General features: G+C 45.2%; 1 protein-coding gene across 5 annotated transcripts in view; it reads right to left on the reverse strand.

Moving 5' to 3' along the window:
- The window catches only part of cdh24b (cadherin 24, type 2b), a 120,925-nt gene that overhangs the window by 60,924 nt on the left and 48,277 nt on the right, over nt 1-11,724 (reverse strand). For all 5 annotated transcript variants that reach the window (XM_019864835.1, XM_019864831.1, XM_019864832.1 and 2 more), the window contains exon 3: nt 5,403-7,169. In XM_019864835.1, coding sequence (XP_019720394.1) covers nt 5,403-6,896 — 1,494 coding nt within the window. In that variant the 5' untranslated portion in view covers nt 6,897-7,169. The remainder of the gene's footprint in view (nt 1-5,402; nt 7,170-11,724) is intronic.

Genomic DNA, 11,724 nt, shown 5'->3' on the forward strand with positions numbered 1-11,724 from the left:
CCTCAAGTTGTGACAGCCATTCTCCCCACACCAACCCACCACCAAACACCATATAATCACGCTCTAATTGCTGTCACGCCTCCACTGCGCTCAAACCTGGAGGCTAAATGATTTCTACACAGAGAGAAAGTTGAGTTGAAACACGGTTGTGTGCAAATATGTTAGATTTCTATTGAGAAGCCGCCGCTTTGTACTACCGTTGGGCGCGCTGTTCTTTTTGCTATGGGAGTCGAAAAATCCAGTTTCCCCACCCAAAAAATGGTGTTATAACAGCTGATCCAGGCTTTTAGAAATAAAGTATATATATATATATATATATATATATATACTTAGTATAGCTAAGTGGTTTATTGACAAGTAATTTTCAGAATTAGCTCATAATTTCCAATATCGGGCTGGGGAATATGATGCATAAATTGAAGAGATACAGTCTTTGTGTGATTTCACGAAGAATGAGCAGAGGAAAACGTACTTAACTTTATGTGACAGCCTCTTTCACTTTCTTACATCACGTCGCCAACCTCCTGAACGCTTTCATACTATTATGCAATTGCACATTGCACCTCGAGGTGCCACACATGGAGAACTGTGACAATAGTTAAAAGGGTGACAAAGTAAGCTGACTGACTTTGTCACCCTTTGACATCGAGCAAAGAAAAAAAAGAAAACATTGATTGGGATAGCTTCAAAATGGATCCTGAAGAGATGGATCGCGTAATGAGGTGAACTTTGACTGAAGCGACCTCCACCCTCACACCCGATCATTCAAAGTGAATACGACCGTACAATCACATGGAAGAACAATCCGGACATTATCCCTGAGCGTGAACAGTACTGGTCTGACAGAATGCTGACAAGTGTGCGGAGCTTCTCACGAGTTGGGCCAATTTACTGACTCGTCAACTTTACTACTGCGCATCGACATTTAACTCTTGAGGTCGATTCAATGATAATCATGTTTTTTTTTGGTTTTTTTTTTTTGGGGTGGGTCATTTCGCCATCTAATTTTCAGAGGACATTTGATTCGTCCATTGGCTGCTGACACTGAACAATCATGCAATCTGTTGTGCGGCAGTGAGAATGTCAGGCCAACAAGGCGAAAAGTCTTCTTCCAGCTGTGCGTGTCCAAGTTTATGATTATTTGCTGAAAACAATAAAGTTGAGCAGTTTGAACATGAACTATCTTGTATTCAATTAAAATACTTTGAACATGATTTGCAAATCAGTGTATTCTTTTTTTATTTCTGTTTAAGCTAACGTCCCAAACATGGTGGTCAACCGGTTAACACGAACCATATCAGGAGTATTTGATGGGCGCTCGATGAAAAAAAGGTGACGATCACATATGTGTACTGTAATATAAACAAAACAAGTGCCGCACCCTGGAGAAAATGCTATAGACGCCGTGGTCATGGATGTAGATCTTGTCCAGTTATTTCAGAGAGACTTAAATAAGCGTGTTGAAGATATTGATTATGATAAGTGAGGTGGTCTTGTTGCAGTTTTGTGGCATTACATGGAACCAATTACTTGCTCGTTGCAATGGATGCGCTTTCATCAAGGTCAAATCTAGTTATGTCGTAAGGCAAACCCTGCACGTGGGGCGTGACGCATACGCACCGCAAGAAAAGAATTTCGGCTGATCAGACATGAATGCTCTTGTTCAACCCATCGCTGCTCAGGCGCCTTTTGCCCCAACAGTATTTTTTTTCTCCCCCGGACGCAAAGCTGCTGCAATCACTTGAAACTCCCTTGCAGACCATGTGACAGCATCAATTAAATTCACAATTAGAGGGTAGAGATGCTTCGGTGTGAGTAAATACAGCATCATCTGTGAATGTACGGGTGTGTTAACATGAGTCTCGTACATGTAAGTATTTCAGAGCGGTTCTGCGGAGGGGGTTGCGTAAGACACAATTTGAGCGCGTTGCTGAGAAATGCCAGTAATTGCTTGTTTGCACAATTCTTGTGAACCTGAGCAACTGTCTTGAAGCAACATTTCGCCATCCACAAACACTCGCTCCTTGAAGGACATGTCAAGGGGCGCTCGGCAGAACGTCTTATGACTTAGCGGCTGCCTCTTTTCGTTTTCACATCCATTTTTTATTGTACTTTAAAACACAGTGAAAGCAGAGGAAGTACTCTTTAAAATTTATGCTCAGGGCTGTCACTGGTTCCACAAAGGTAGCCCTTAGATCATTTTGGGTTTAGAAGGGAGCGTTTGTCCTCTATTGACATCGTAGATTATAGCCTTGGCTCCCGTTTCCGGCTTGAGAGATTTATCCAAACCGAATTTGCCGGGATCACACAAAGAGGCCATAATTCAATGTTAGAGTGCAGATTTTCCAAAGAGTCCCGCATAAAAATAAAATTACAACCTCTGCGCGCACAAGAATTGTATTCCTGTACCACCCAGCGTGGAGTAAACGCAAGAGGTGACAGCACATGTATGAGTTACTAGCGATTGGTGGAGCCTTTCGTGCAAAGTGGAGTTTTTAAACACTGCCCATCTTTTCATTGAAAACATAATCAGGTCTCTAATGGGGCAAAAACAAGGCGGAGCGTTCACATTGATCTCCTTACCTATAGTGCCGGCCGGCCTACACGGATGCAGATCAGGAGATTAAAAAAATCATAAGCATAATAGGATTTCTAAGAGCATTATTCTCTCTTGTGTGCCATCACTGTCGAATACAAGCGGGTCTAATCGTATGCATTTCCAGCCCAGAATTTGCTGCATAATAGTGATCTGGGTGCACTCCAAATGTCAGCATCATAATATGGGCGCGGGTGTGCGGTCTGGCTTTGTTCCCTCCCCGAGTAACATGGGACGGGCCGAAATACATTCACAGGGGCGGACAAATGGTCGTACACGCAGGGCGAACTGTCAAATGTGTCGATCGCGATTGCATCTTCTTCACAACGTGCGGTTCGGGGCAGCCGATCCGAGGCGCTCCGTCATATTTGTTGTTTTGTTTTATCTCAGCAATTGTGCCTCGAAAGACCGGGAAATCGGCCTTGGAAAGAAATTGTCATCAACCCGCAAATAAATGGCCCTTTAGCAATCCGACAATTGAGTTACATATGCTTTAGTTTCAAGGACGAGCCTAGTATATTGTTCGTATCAGTATACCGATAATAAGTTGCACTTAAAATAGGAAATTTGGTTCCCCTGGAGAGCTGTGCAAATGTCTGCCTTGCTGCTCTTGCTCCGTTCTTCACTCTTTGTTCCCTCAACCTACCTGCGTGTCTACGTGTGAAGAACAACGGTTTCTGGGAGAGAAAATGAAAACTCGCTGCCATGTTTGTTCACCTGCGTTGGGCTTTACGAAAAGTGACGCGTTGTAAGGGTGTCATACAAACGACATGGTCCCTCTGTCAACGGGGGAAGATGAAGGATACTCAAAAATGGCTAAAACACCCGAGGTAAGACACCGGTTGTCCAGCCGCAACCGCACTGCGCAAGCCGCGCTGCTGGAAATGTACGATCCAGAGATCCCCTTCGAGACATGCTCACCAATAACACCAACTCGGTGCAAGCCATGTGACTCAGCTCCAGTTTGTCGTGATCGATTATCGTGTTCTTTCCCCAGTTACTGTGCCCCTCGGCTTTCGCTGCTGGGCACTTTTCTGGGGAGTCCGCAGTGATCATTGCTGAGACTCTTTGACTAACCGTGACAGTTTCATTTGGAGTGCATCATATGTTATTGAAATTGGTGTCTTTGCACGACATGATGAACGTCTCAAATATTGTCCAGAAATGCGATATCGTTGTTTCAGTCTGCGCCTTCCTGTGAAGAAACTCATCATTTGAAGCATTGCCTTTCATCAAGAACAAAAACATGGATCAAACATGAATCGCCCGTGACATAAAGTTGCTCATCCCTGGTTTTTATGTGAAAGACAGCTGGACAATTAAAACTCATTCATTCCCAAAGACATCGTAAAATCAAATAGTCAAGCAGGAACGGTGCACCACCAGAATGAAATGCGCATTCGGCACAGACGGACGCCGTGGCTCTGGTGCTGCCCAGCATAACTTCGTTCAACTTTTAAACTGTGGACCCCAAAGCACACTTTCTCATTCATGAACTGGAACTGATTATTCTGATAGTTATAGCAGCTTTCTGAAATGGAAAGATAGCCTAATAGCATTCGCGACTCTGCGGCCTTATCGGTGTAGGTTATCCACGAAGCTTGCATCGTGTCGACATTTAATGAATCTTGGAATCAACACATTTTGGGTAGTGGGCCCATCAATTCCATCCAGCCATCCATCCATTATTTATTGGTTATCGGTGTAGGTTATCCACGAAGCTTGCATCGTGTCGACATTTAATGAATCTTGGAATCAACACATTTTGGGTAGTGGGCCCATCAATTCCATCCAGCCATCCATCCATTATTTATTGGTTATCGGTGTAGGTTATCCACGAAGCTTGCATCGTGTCGACATTTAATGAATCTTGGAATCAACACATTTTGGGTAGTGGGCCCATCAATTCCATCCAGCCATCACACGCTGTGACTTCCTACTGTGAAGTTTAAAACGGCCTGCAGCAGTGACACGGGCCTCGTTATTATTCATTTGCTCAGCAAAATAACCTCATCGGCTCACAAATTAGCTCATCTACTGTACTGCAGCTGGGTAGCTGGGTGCTGAGATATCAACGTCGGAAACCCGCTCCACTTAAAAACACCTTCCGTAGCGGTTGTCGCGACCTCATTGTCAGTCTGTGGCTGCCTCTTGAATGCGAGAGTGCATTAGGCACAGGGAGCACACGTGACCAGTCAGTAACTAATAAATTCCACAGACGAGTGACATGACTATGGGCCACTTTTTGTTGCGCTGAGGATGTATTGATAAGCGTAGATCACTGCCAATGAAATAGCTTTAGCATCACCTGTGACCATGAGGGACTTGAAGTGACATGCGGAGAAATGAAGGAACACTCTTGTAAGTTCTGCCTTGAGGGTGTCGATCAATGTTGAAAGAGGCAAAGTCTGGCTAGTCGTTCCTGTGGATACGTCAATCTCCCAAGGCGGGAGCAGATTGGTTGTGATCATGACCAGCCCCTTGGTCAGATGGAATCTTGGGATTTTCTTGCACCTCAGTTAACCATTGATTCATTGAAGGCTTTACAGCTACCTCGAAGGCACAGCATTACGCTGGAGCAACGTTAATCAATTCCAATTGCAAGTTTATAACAATGCCTAAAAATAAATGTAAATAAAAATATGCCTGGTTTGGATTATGCAAAACACATCGTGTAAGAGAAGGACTTGAAGGGGACCGGAAGTTAAAAATGTTCCATGTAAGGTTTTTTGTAATAGAAAGGATCCTTATACATGAAGAAAATATTCACAGAAAGATCATCGCATGTAAGTGATATGTGACTTACCCGGCCAATGAGCACGGGTTCAGGTCCAGCGTATTCTTCAATCACAAAGAACTGGTTCCAGATCCAGCTTCTCCTGCTGCGAGAGCGTGACCTCTTGTCTTCGGAGGGATCGCCAGCCTCGTCCTCCGACTCCGCTTCCTCAAACACGAGGCCGCTGTCATTGTGCGGGTGGTGCACCTGCACCCCGGCACCTTTGGCTGAGTGGCTCCATTCCGGAGCCGGATGGAGCCTCAGGACATGGCTGCCGTTGACAAGATTTCTGTCTTCATCTAGCGAGTAGCGAAACGTGCTGAGCTCCGTTTGAGCAGCGTGAGCCGACTCTGCTAATAGGTCTCTGTGGGAATCTGCTGTTCTGTTTCCAGGTCGCATTCCCTGGGGTTGCATTGTCAGCGCAGATGGAGTGGGGCCGTTTGTTTGGGAGGGAACATGCAGCGGGAGACGTTTTGTCAATTGAAGAGGGGATTCTGTTTGGTTGACCGACGTCTCTTTGTCCAAGCTGAGGTTTATTTTTTCAAGAGGTGTTGATACTATTGGGGTACGTTGGTTCTTGCTGTCGCCATCGTCTGAAGATTGTAGCGCCAAAACATCTTGCCCTTTACTGAGACCTGCGGCATTCGCCATCGGATTAACATGAGTGTCAGAGCTCTGGTCCCGATTAAGATCCGGAGTGCTGATGGGATTTAGATACGGGATTGCAGTCTGATTATCAAAAACAGCGTGTGACTGAGTGATGGACGACTCTTGTCTTGACGATTTCGGCGCCTCTAATTGTCTGTGGTTAACGTCAATCAAATCTCTCTTTCGGCTCCGGCTACCCTTGCCGGGAAAGTTCAGAATGGGAACATTCTGCATTTGGGAATTGACTATTCTCACCAGGTTCTCTTTTGACAGCACTTTCAGAACCTCGTAACTTCCACTGAGGTTCAGTTTGTGGTTTGATTCGATGCTTCCGCCCTTTCCTGGCACTCCTGTTGCGTAAACACTCAACTCAGGTCTGCTTTTGGCTTTTGAACTTAATCTGATGCGGGTTTTATTGGAATGTAAATCAAGCTTACGGTGCGATGGGATTGCTTTTCCTATCTTCGTCTCAACATTCTTAGTATTGTTCTTCATTTTCTTGAAATCCTGACTTAAATCCCTGCGCAGGGTCACCTGCTTCTTGTTGACAGACTCGACCTCACGCTTGGGCTTGACAGCCAGCCTCTCCTTGATGGCAGCCGATGGAGTGCCGTGATTGGGCAGCGCTTTGTTGCGAGCGAGAGCTCCGCCGTCACCCGCCTGTGCGTGACTTATCAGGTTCCTGAGAGTCACTACAGGCATTGCATTGGCGTCCAGGCTTCCCTCCCATTGGTCCGGAGCTCTGCTCTCCTCTATTTTCATCATATGCGGGCCGCCTCCTCCTCTCACTCGCACAACCTTGCTGAGCAAGGCCCCGCCCCACAGCCCGTCCCACAGGCAGAAGGAAACCAATAGGAGCAGATTTCTTGTCATCATCTTGTCTCGTCGCGAGAGGTCCTAATTGGAGCAGGCTTTATTGTGAGGCAGGCCTTGTTTTCCAGCTGTCTTCATTCTCTCTTCCACTTTCTCGGTTCTCATGCCCCACCTGTCAGTCCTTCAATCTATGCCCTTCACTAGGTATCAGTCACCTGTATTTTCCTACACTACCGAATATGTCCGTCTGTCTCTCCGGGTGTGCTGATTCGTTTTGTTTGATTCCAATCCTCCCGCAGCGATCCTCATTCGGCTTTCGCAAGAGAGTTGAACACCCTGAGAGACAAAGATAAAGATAACGGAGTTAAAAGTTGAATCATTGCACTCGGTTAATTAAAAGTGGAGCTTCATAGACAGGTAAGGACACGCAAAGACAAGAGGGTATGACAGATCCATTAACAGAGCAGCAATCACATTTCACGAGCACAAGGGCACGACAAGGCCCAGAACGTATCCGTTTATACCACTATAATGACCCCGGTATTATTTCTCACTTCTATAAGCTGCACGGGAACAAAAACGATCCCCATTTCTTCTGTTTTGCATTACTGTGCGATAAATGTCATGGCATGACAAAATGCGCTCAACACTTCATAAAAGAAATGCTTGTCAAGGACTTCCGACTGCAGCGCAGACACTGCCAAACTATTTTCATTTCCTTGTCATGCTTAATTAATGAGTTGGATTAAGATTGTACTTTGATCCGTCACTTGGTACGTCGGTACCGATGGAAGCCATTGATGCTCGGGCACTTTCTTGTATCTGTCAGGCACTTTTGACTCGCTCTTTCAGCGTGTCACTCTCACATTGCGAGCCCCGCAGAGAAATCCGACACCAAATCCAAATGTCACGCATCAATCAGTCTGCTTGATTTAAGATAAAACAGACCAGGGGAGTATTTCAGCAACATGTGCTTACGAATTTGACAGGTCATGATCTGCATGGCCGTGTGCCATATTACCTTAACATCAAAATATTCATGTTTGCAGACATCGGGATGTTGTGAGTCAGTCGAGACAAGGCTTTAAAAGTTCTCAATCCCTGTGACAGGCCCGTAGGAGGAAGCCGAGTCTGGGCTATTCCGCCTCGGGGGTTGAGGTCACCGAGGTGGTTAAAGAGCTCCTCTTCGGTGGCAGATCAGCCTGGAGTCCCTAAAGGCTGTCCTGGTTGACATGCCTCTGCAACCTCACGGGGACATCAGGGCTTTGGCAGACCGGGGTGGCGGGTGTTCCAATTAGTTATTATGTAGAGGTGTGGAAACTAGTTTGTGGCCAACTGCAAAAGGGGAATATCCATCTACCCCTCTAATCCTAGCAAGGGTTTCAGCTGTGCTGAAGCCTATCCCAGGTGATGTTAGGTCGAGATTCGGGGTACACCCTGGATTGGGCACAAGCCAATTTCACGCACACACACACAATTTATTGTATTACACAGAATTTATTGTACACTTTTTTTTATCTCGCACCTGAATATCTAAATTAAAATTAAGCATTAAAAAAAATAACTAATGAAAACTAGCACAACTGCTTCAAAAACTGAAGTTGAACAACAAAAGTCGAATTGAAATCAAAATAACAGCAATAAAAAATGCAAAGCTAGGACACCCCTGCCGGGGAACCTGAACTTAGGCTTGTGGTGGCAACTGCCTATGAGCCAAAACAATACCAGAACTCATTTCAGCAATATTAGATAAACTATTATTGCTTATGGACATTCAAGTCCTCGGCGCATATGCGTCAGCGGCAACGTGAGCGATGGAAGAACACTTGGGCCGGGCGGTTGCAACCTGCATGGAGAGCTGTGTGAAACAAAGAGGCGGTAGAAGCAAGATTTGAAGAGATACCCGATTGGAGAGAGAAGCTCACTGGCAGAAACCTTCATTGACATTGAGAATCCGAACCCAAGCCCAGGAAATTCTGATAGCACCGTATATAGTGCAGGCATTTTGTTTCACATCAGAGGCATAATTTCCATCCAAGGCCGTGCATTAAGTTTTGCTGGTGACATTTCTTCTCTTTGGCAATGTCAGCTCCTGTCAGCAATTCACAGGGCATGACTGAAGTTAGGGTGCAGCTGGGGGGGAAGATTCCGCACCCTTTCTCCACACGTCCCCTCATCTGTCGCGTTACAGCTCTCGACAAACTTGTGATTAACTGAACGGGAAAGAAAAGATGATCCCTTTTTTCTGACTTCTCTCTTCCCACATCCCCCACCAACCATCTGTCGCTATCTCAGCCCATCCAGGTCCTTATCGGCTTGCTCTTTAACTTGCTTTTGTTACAGCATCCTGTCCTCTTGCCTGCTAGCTCGTCTCTTTCTCTCTCTCTCTCTCTCTCTCATCTGTGTCAATCACCAGGCTGTCAGCGTGTCCCTCACCCTTTGAGCAATGACGCTTCAATCAATCAGCCAATATCATTCCTGGGCCTTGCATCATTGGATGTGACAGGAGTCTCGCCTCTTGACAACAAGGCTAGCGCCACATCATTTTGCATTAAAAAAAAAAAAAAAATTTGGAGTCACATTGATATCGGAGCAACCATGTCTGAATTATTCGACAGAAAATAATCATCACGGGGGGCGTGACACAGTTGTTGAGTAAAGTTTGGATGTGTGCTATCTCCAATGTACGGCGTCAGGGGCTGATCAGGGTGAATTCAATGACAGAGCCCTTCTCCCTCCCAGAGGAACTTATCAGCGGGGATTTTGATGGCCAGGCAATCATTGCTACGGGCACCTTGTTAACAAGCCCGGGGCAGGTGGTGGGATGTAGGGCAGCATATCAACAGGGCACAGCTGAGCACCAGTTTTTGGGTTGTTTTTTTTTGCAGGGGAGCATTTGCAAGTTTGGTTATTCCATATTGCACATATTTACATTCACATTTAGCAGTTTCGTGCCATTCTTGAATACTAATTATGATGCAAGACATCCCTTTGCACTAGGGGAAAAAAAAAATACAGGCTGTGGTTATTTTGTTGGATGCTTCAAAGCCTTTGCTGTTGTGATTGGACAGCCGGTTTTTTTATACATGCATTGGAAAATGTATGATCAAAAATGAAATCTATCAAGCGCAGGTATTTTGCTCGTACGCATATATTTTGTCCATATTCAAATAGAAATTTTATCATACATCTGGTTAGGAAGTGGGAGGTCCTATGCGGTCTCACTCAAGCATCTAAGTTGCACATCCCCGAGTTAGAATCTTAAATGAAACTGTTCTGGAAATGTAGGAGAAAAAAGAAATACGTTTGATGTGAATCTGCAAAGCGACCTGAAAGGCTGCCGCGTACCCGGAGATTATGTGGGAGTTGTCGTGAAAGCTAAGACAGTGTTTTTGTCAAAAGCCATTTTGCTAATATTTGATCCGTGTGCATTTACACTGTTGAAAGTTTTCTGAAGGTGCTAGTTGGACCCTGGAACAGACGATTCCAATAGAAACCTGCATTGGTACACTGCAGAATCTTTTTGTGAAGACCCGGAGCTCTCGATGGCCCTCAGGTGATCCGGTTTCCACCTTTTAATGATAATGAGAGAAGCGAAAACCACAGTGAGGCCATTTTCTGATATTACAAGACAGCCCACGTCTGTGGAAGAGCCTCGCTGAAGACCTGAGCGCTCGCTGCTCGGAACATTCATGCCGGATTTTTAGACGTCGCCCCCTTTTGTGGTCTTCTGGTTTTTAGTTACATTTAAATGATCCTGGGGATGAAACGGTTTTCTCCTTTTATAAACACTTCCCAGTGGCTTATCTCTTCCTTTCTTCCTATTCTGCGTTTGTTGTTTTCGATTGCATTTGCTAACTAATAGGCGCTTTTGATTCTTCTGCTTTATATGTTTCTGTGTGCTTTGCATGACTTTCGAGCCACCGTTCCCCTTTTGTTTTCTAACTTTGAAAACACTTGTTCTTATTTAACGTTTTTCATGTTGCCTTTATCAACTGTGCATCTCTTGAGGAGTTTTTCACAGCACTTTGCTCGTTTAATTTACTATTATTTGACTAGCAGCACAAGCACCATGGAAGGAATAACGTCTAACGTTACCAATGTCATATGATTCCGAGGGCACCGAGACACCACAAGACCCCACAGAAAAGCAAGATCATTAGGTGCCGTGGTTTGAAGCACCTGAGGTTCATATTTTTGTTTTATTGTTTTATGTAATGTCAGCCTTGAATCGCTGATCTTCTCCTCATCGCCGAGCAAAGAATCAAGCAGAGATTTTGCTCGTTAGAGCACATGTAGCACCATGAATTCACGCAAACGAACATGACACTAGTCAGAAACACCAGGGAGCGCTTCTTAAATGAGAGTTTTACCAAATGCGCAGCTTCGGTCTTTGGATTTATTTTCTTTTCTTCGCATGACTGCGGTTGTGCATGTCTTTGTAAGAACAATAAATCTGCGGCAGGTCTCTCAGCGAGGTGATTAATTGCTGTCATAAATATCTTAATTCAATTTCCACTACCAGTCCCTGCCCACTTAAAAGGCAAATGATCTCGCCGCGTGCTCGTATTGGAGGCAGATCCTTACCATTGATTGTTCCCTGTCACCTGACTAACGAGAGTGGAAATTGTAATTACGATTTGCCTCCTTGCCCCCCCCACCCCCACCCCGTCAATCCTCTCTTAGTTGCGCTAACATGAAAGCAAACAGAAAGACAGTGGCATAGCAGGAAGCCCACGCACACTCATTCCGCAACACTAAACAAGCCCCCCCCCGCAAAAAAATGCATCTTGTACTTTTCTACTTACATGCTAAACAACGCTGTGCTCAAAGACTCCTATCATCCAGCCTGTGAAATACATATTTGTGAAGCGCCTGCGAATAAACAGGA

Source organism: Hippocampus comes, unplaced genomic scaffold (genome assembly GCF_001891065.2).
Source record: "Hippocampus comes isolate QL1 unplaced genomic scaffold, H_comes_QL1_v1.1 scaffold285, whole genome shotgun sequence".
Lineage (NCBI taxonomy): Eukaryota > Metazoa > Chordata > Actinopteri > Syngnathiformes > Syngnathidae > Hippocampus > Hippocampus comes.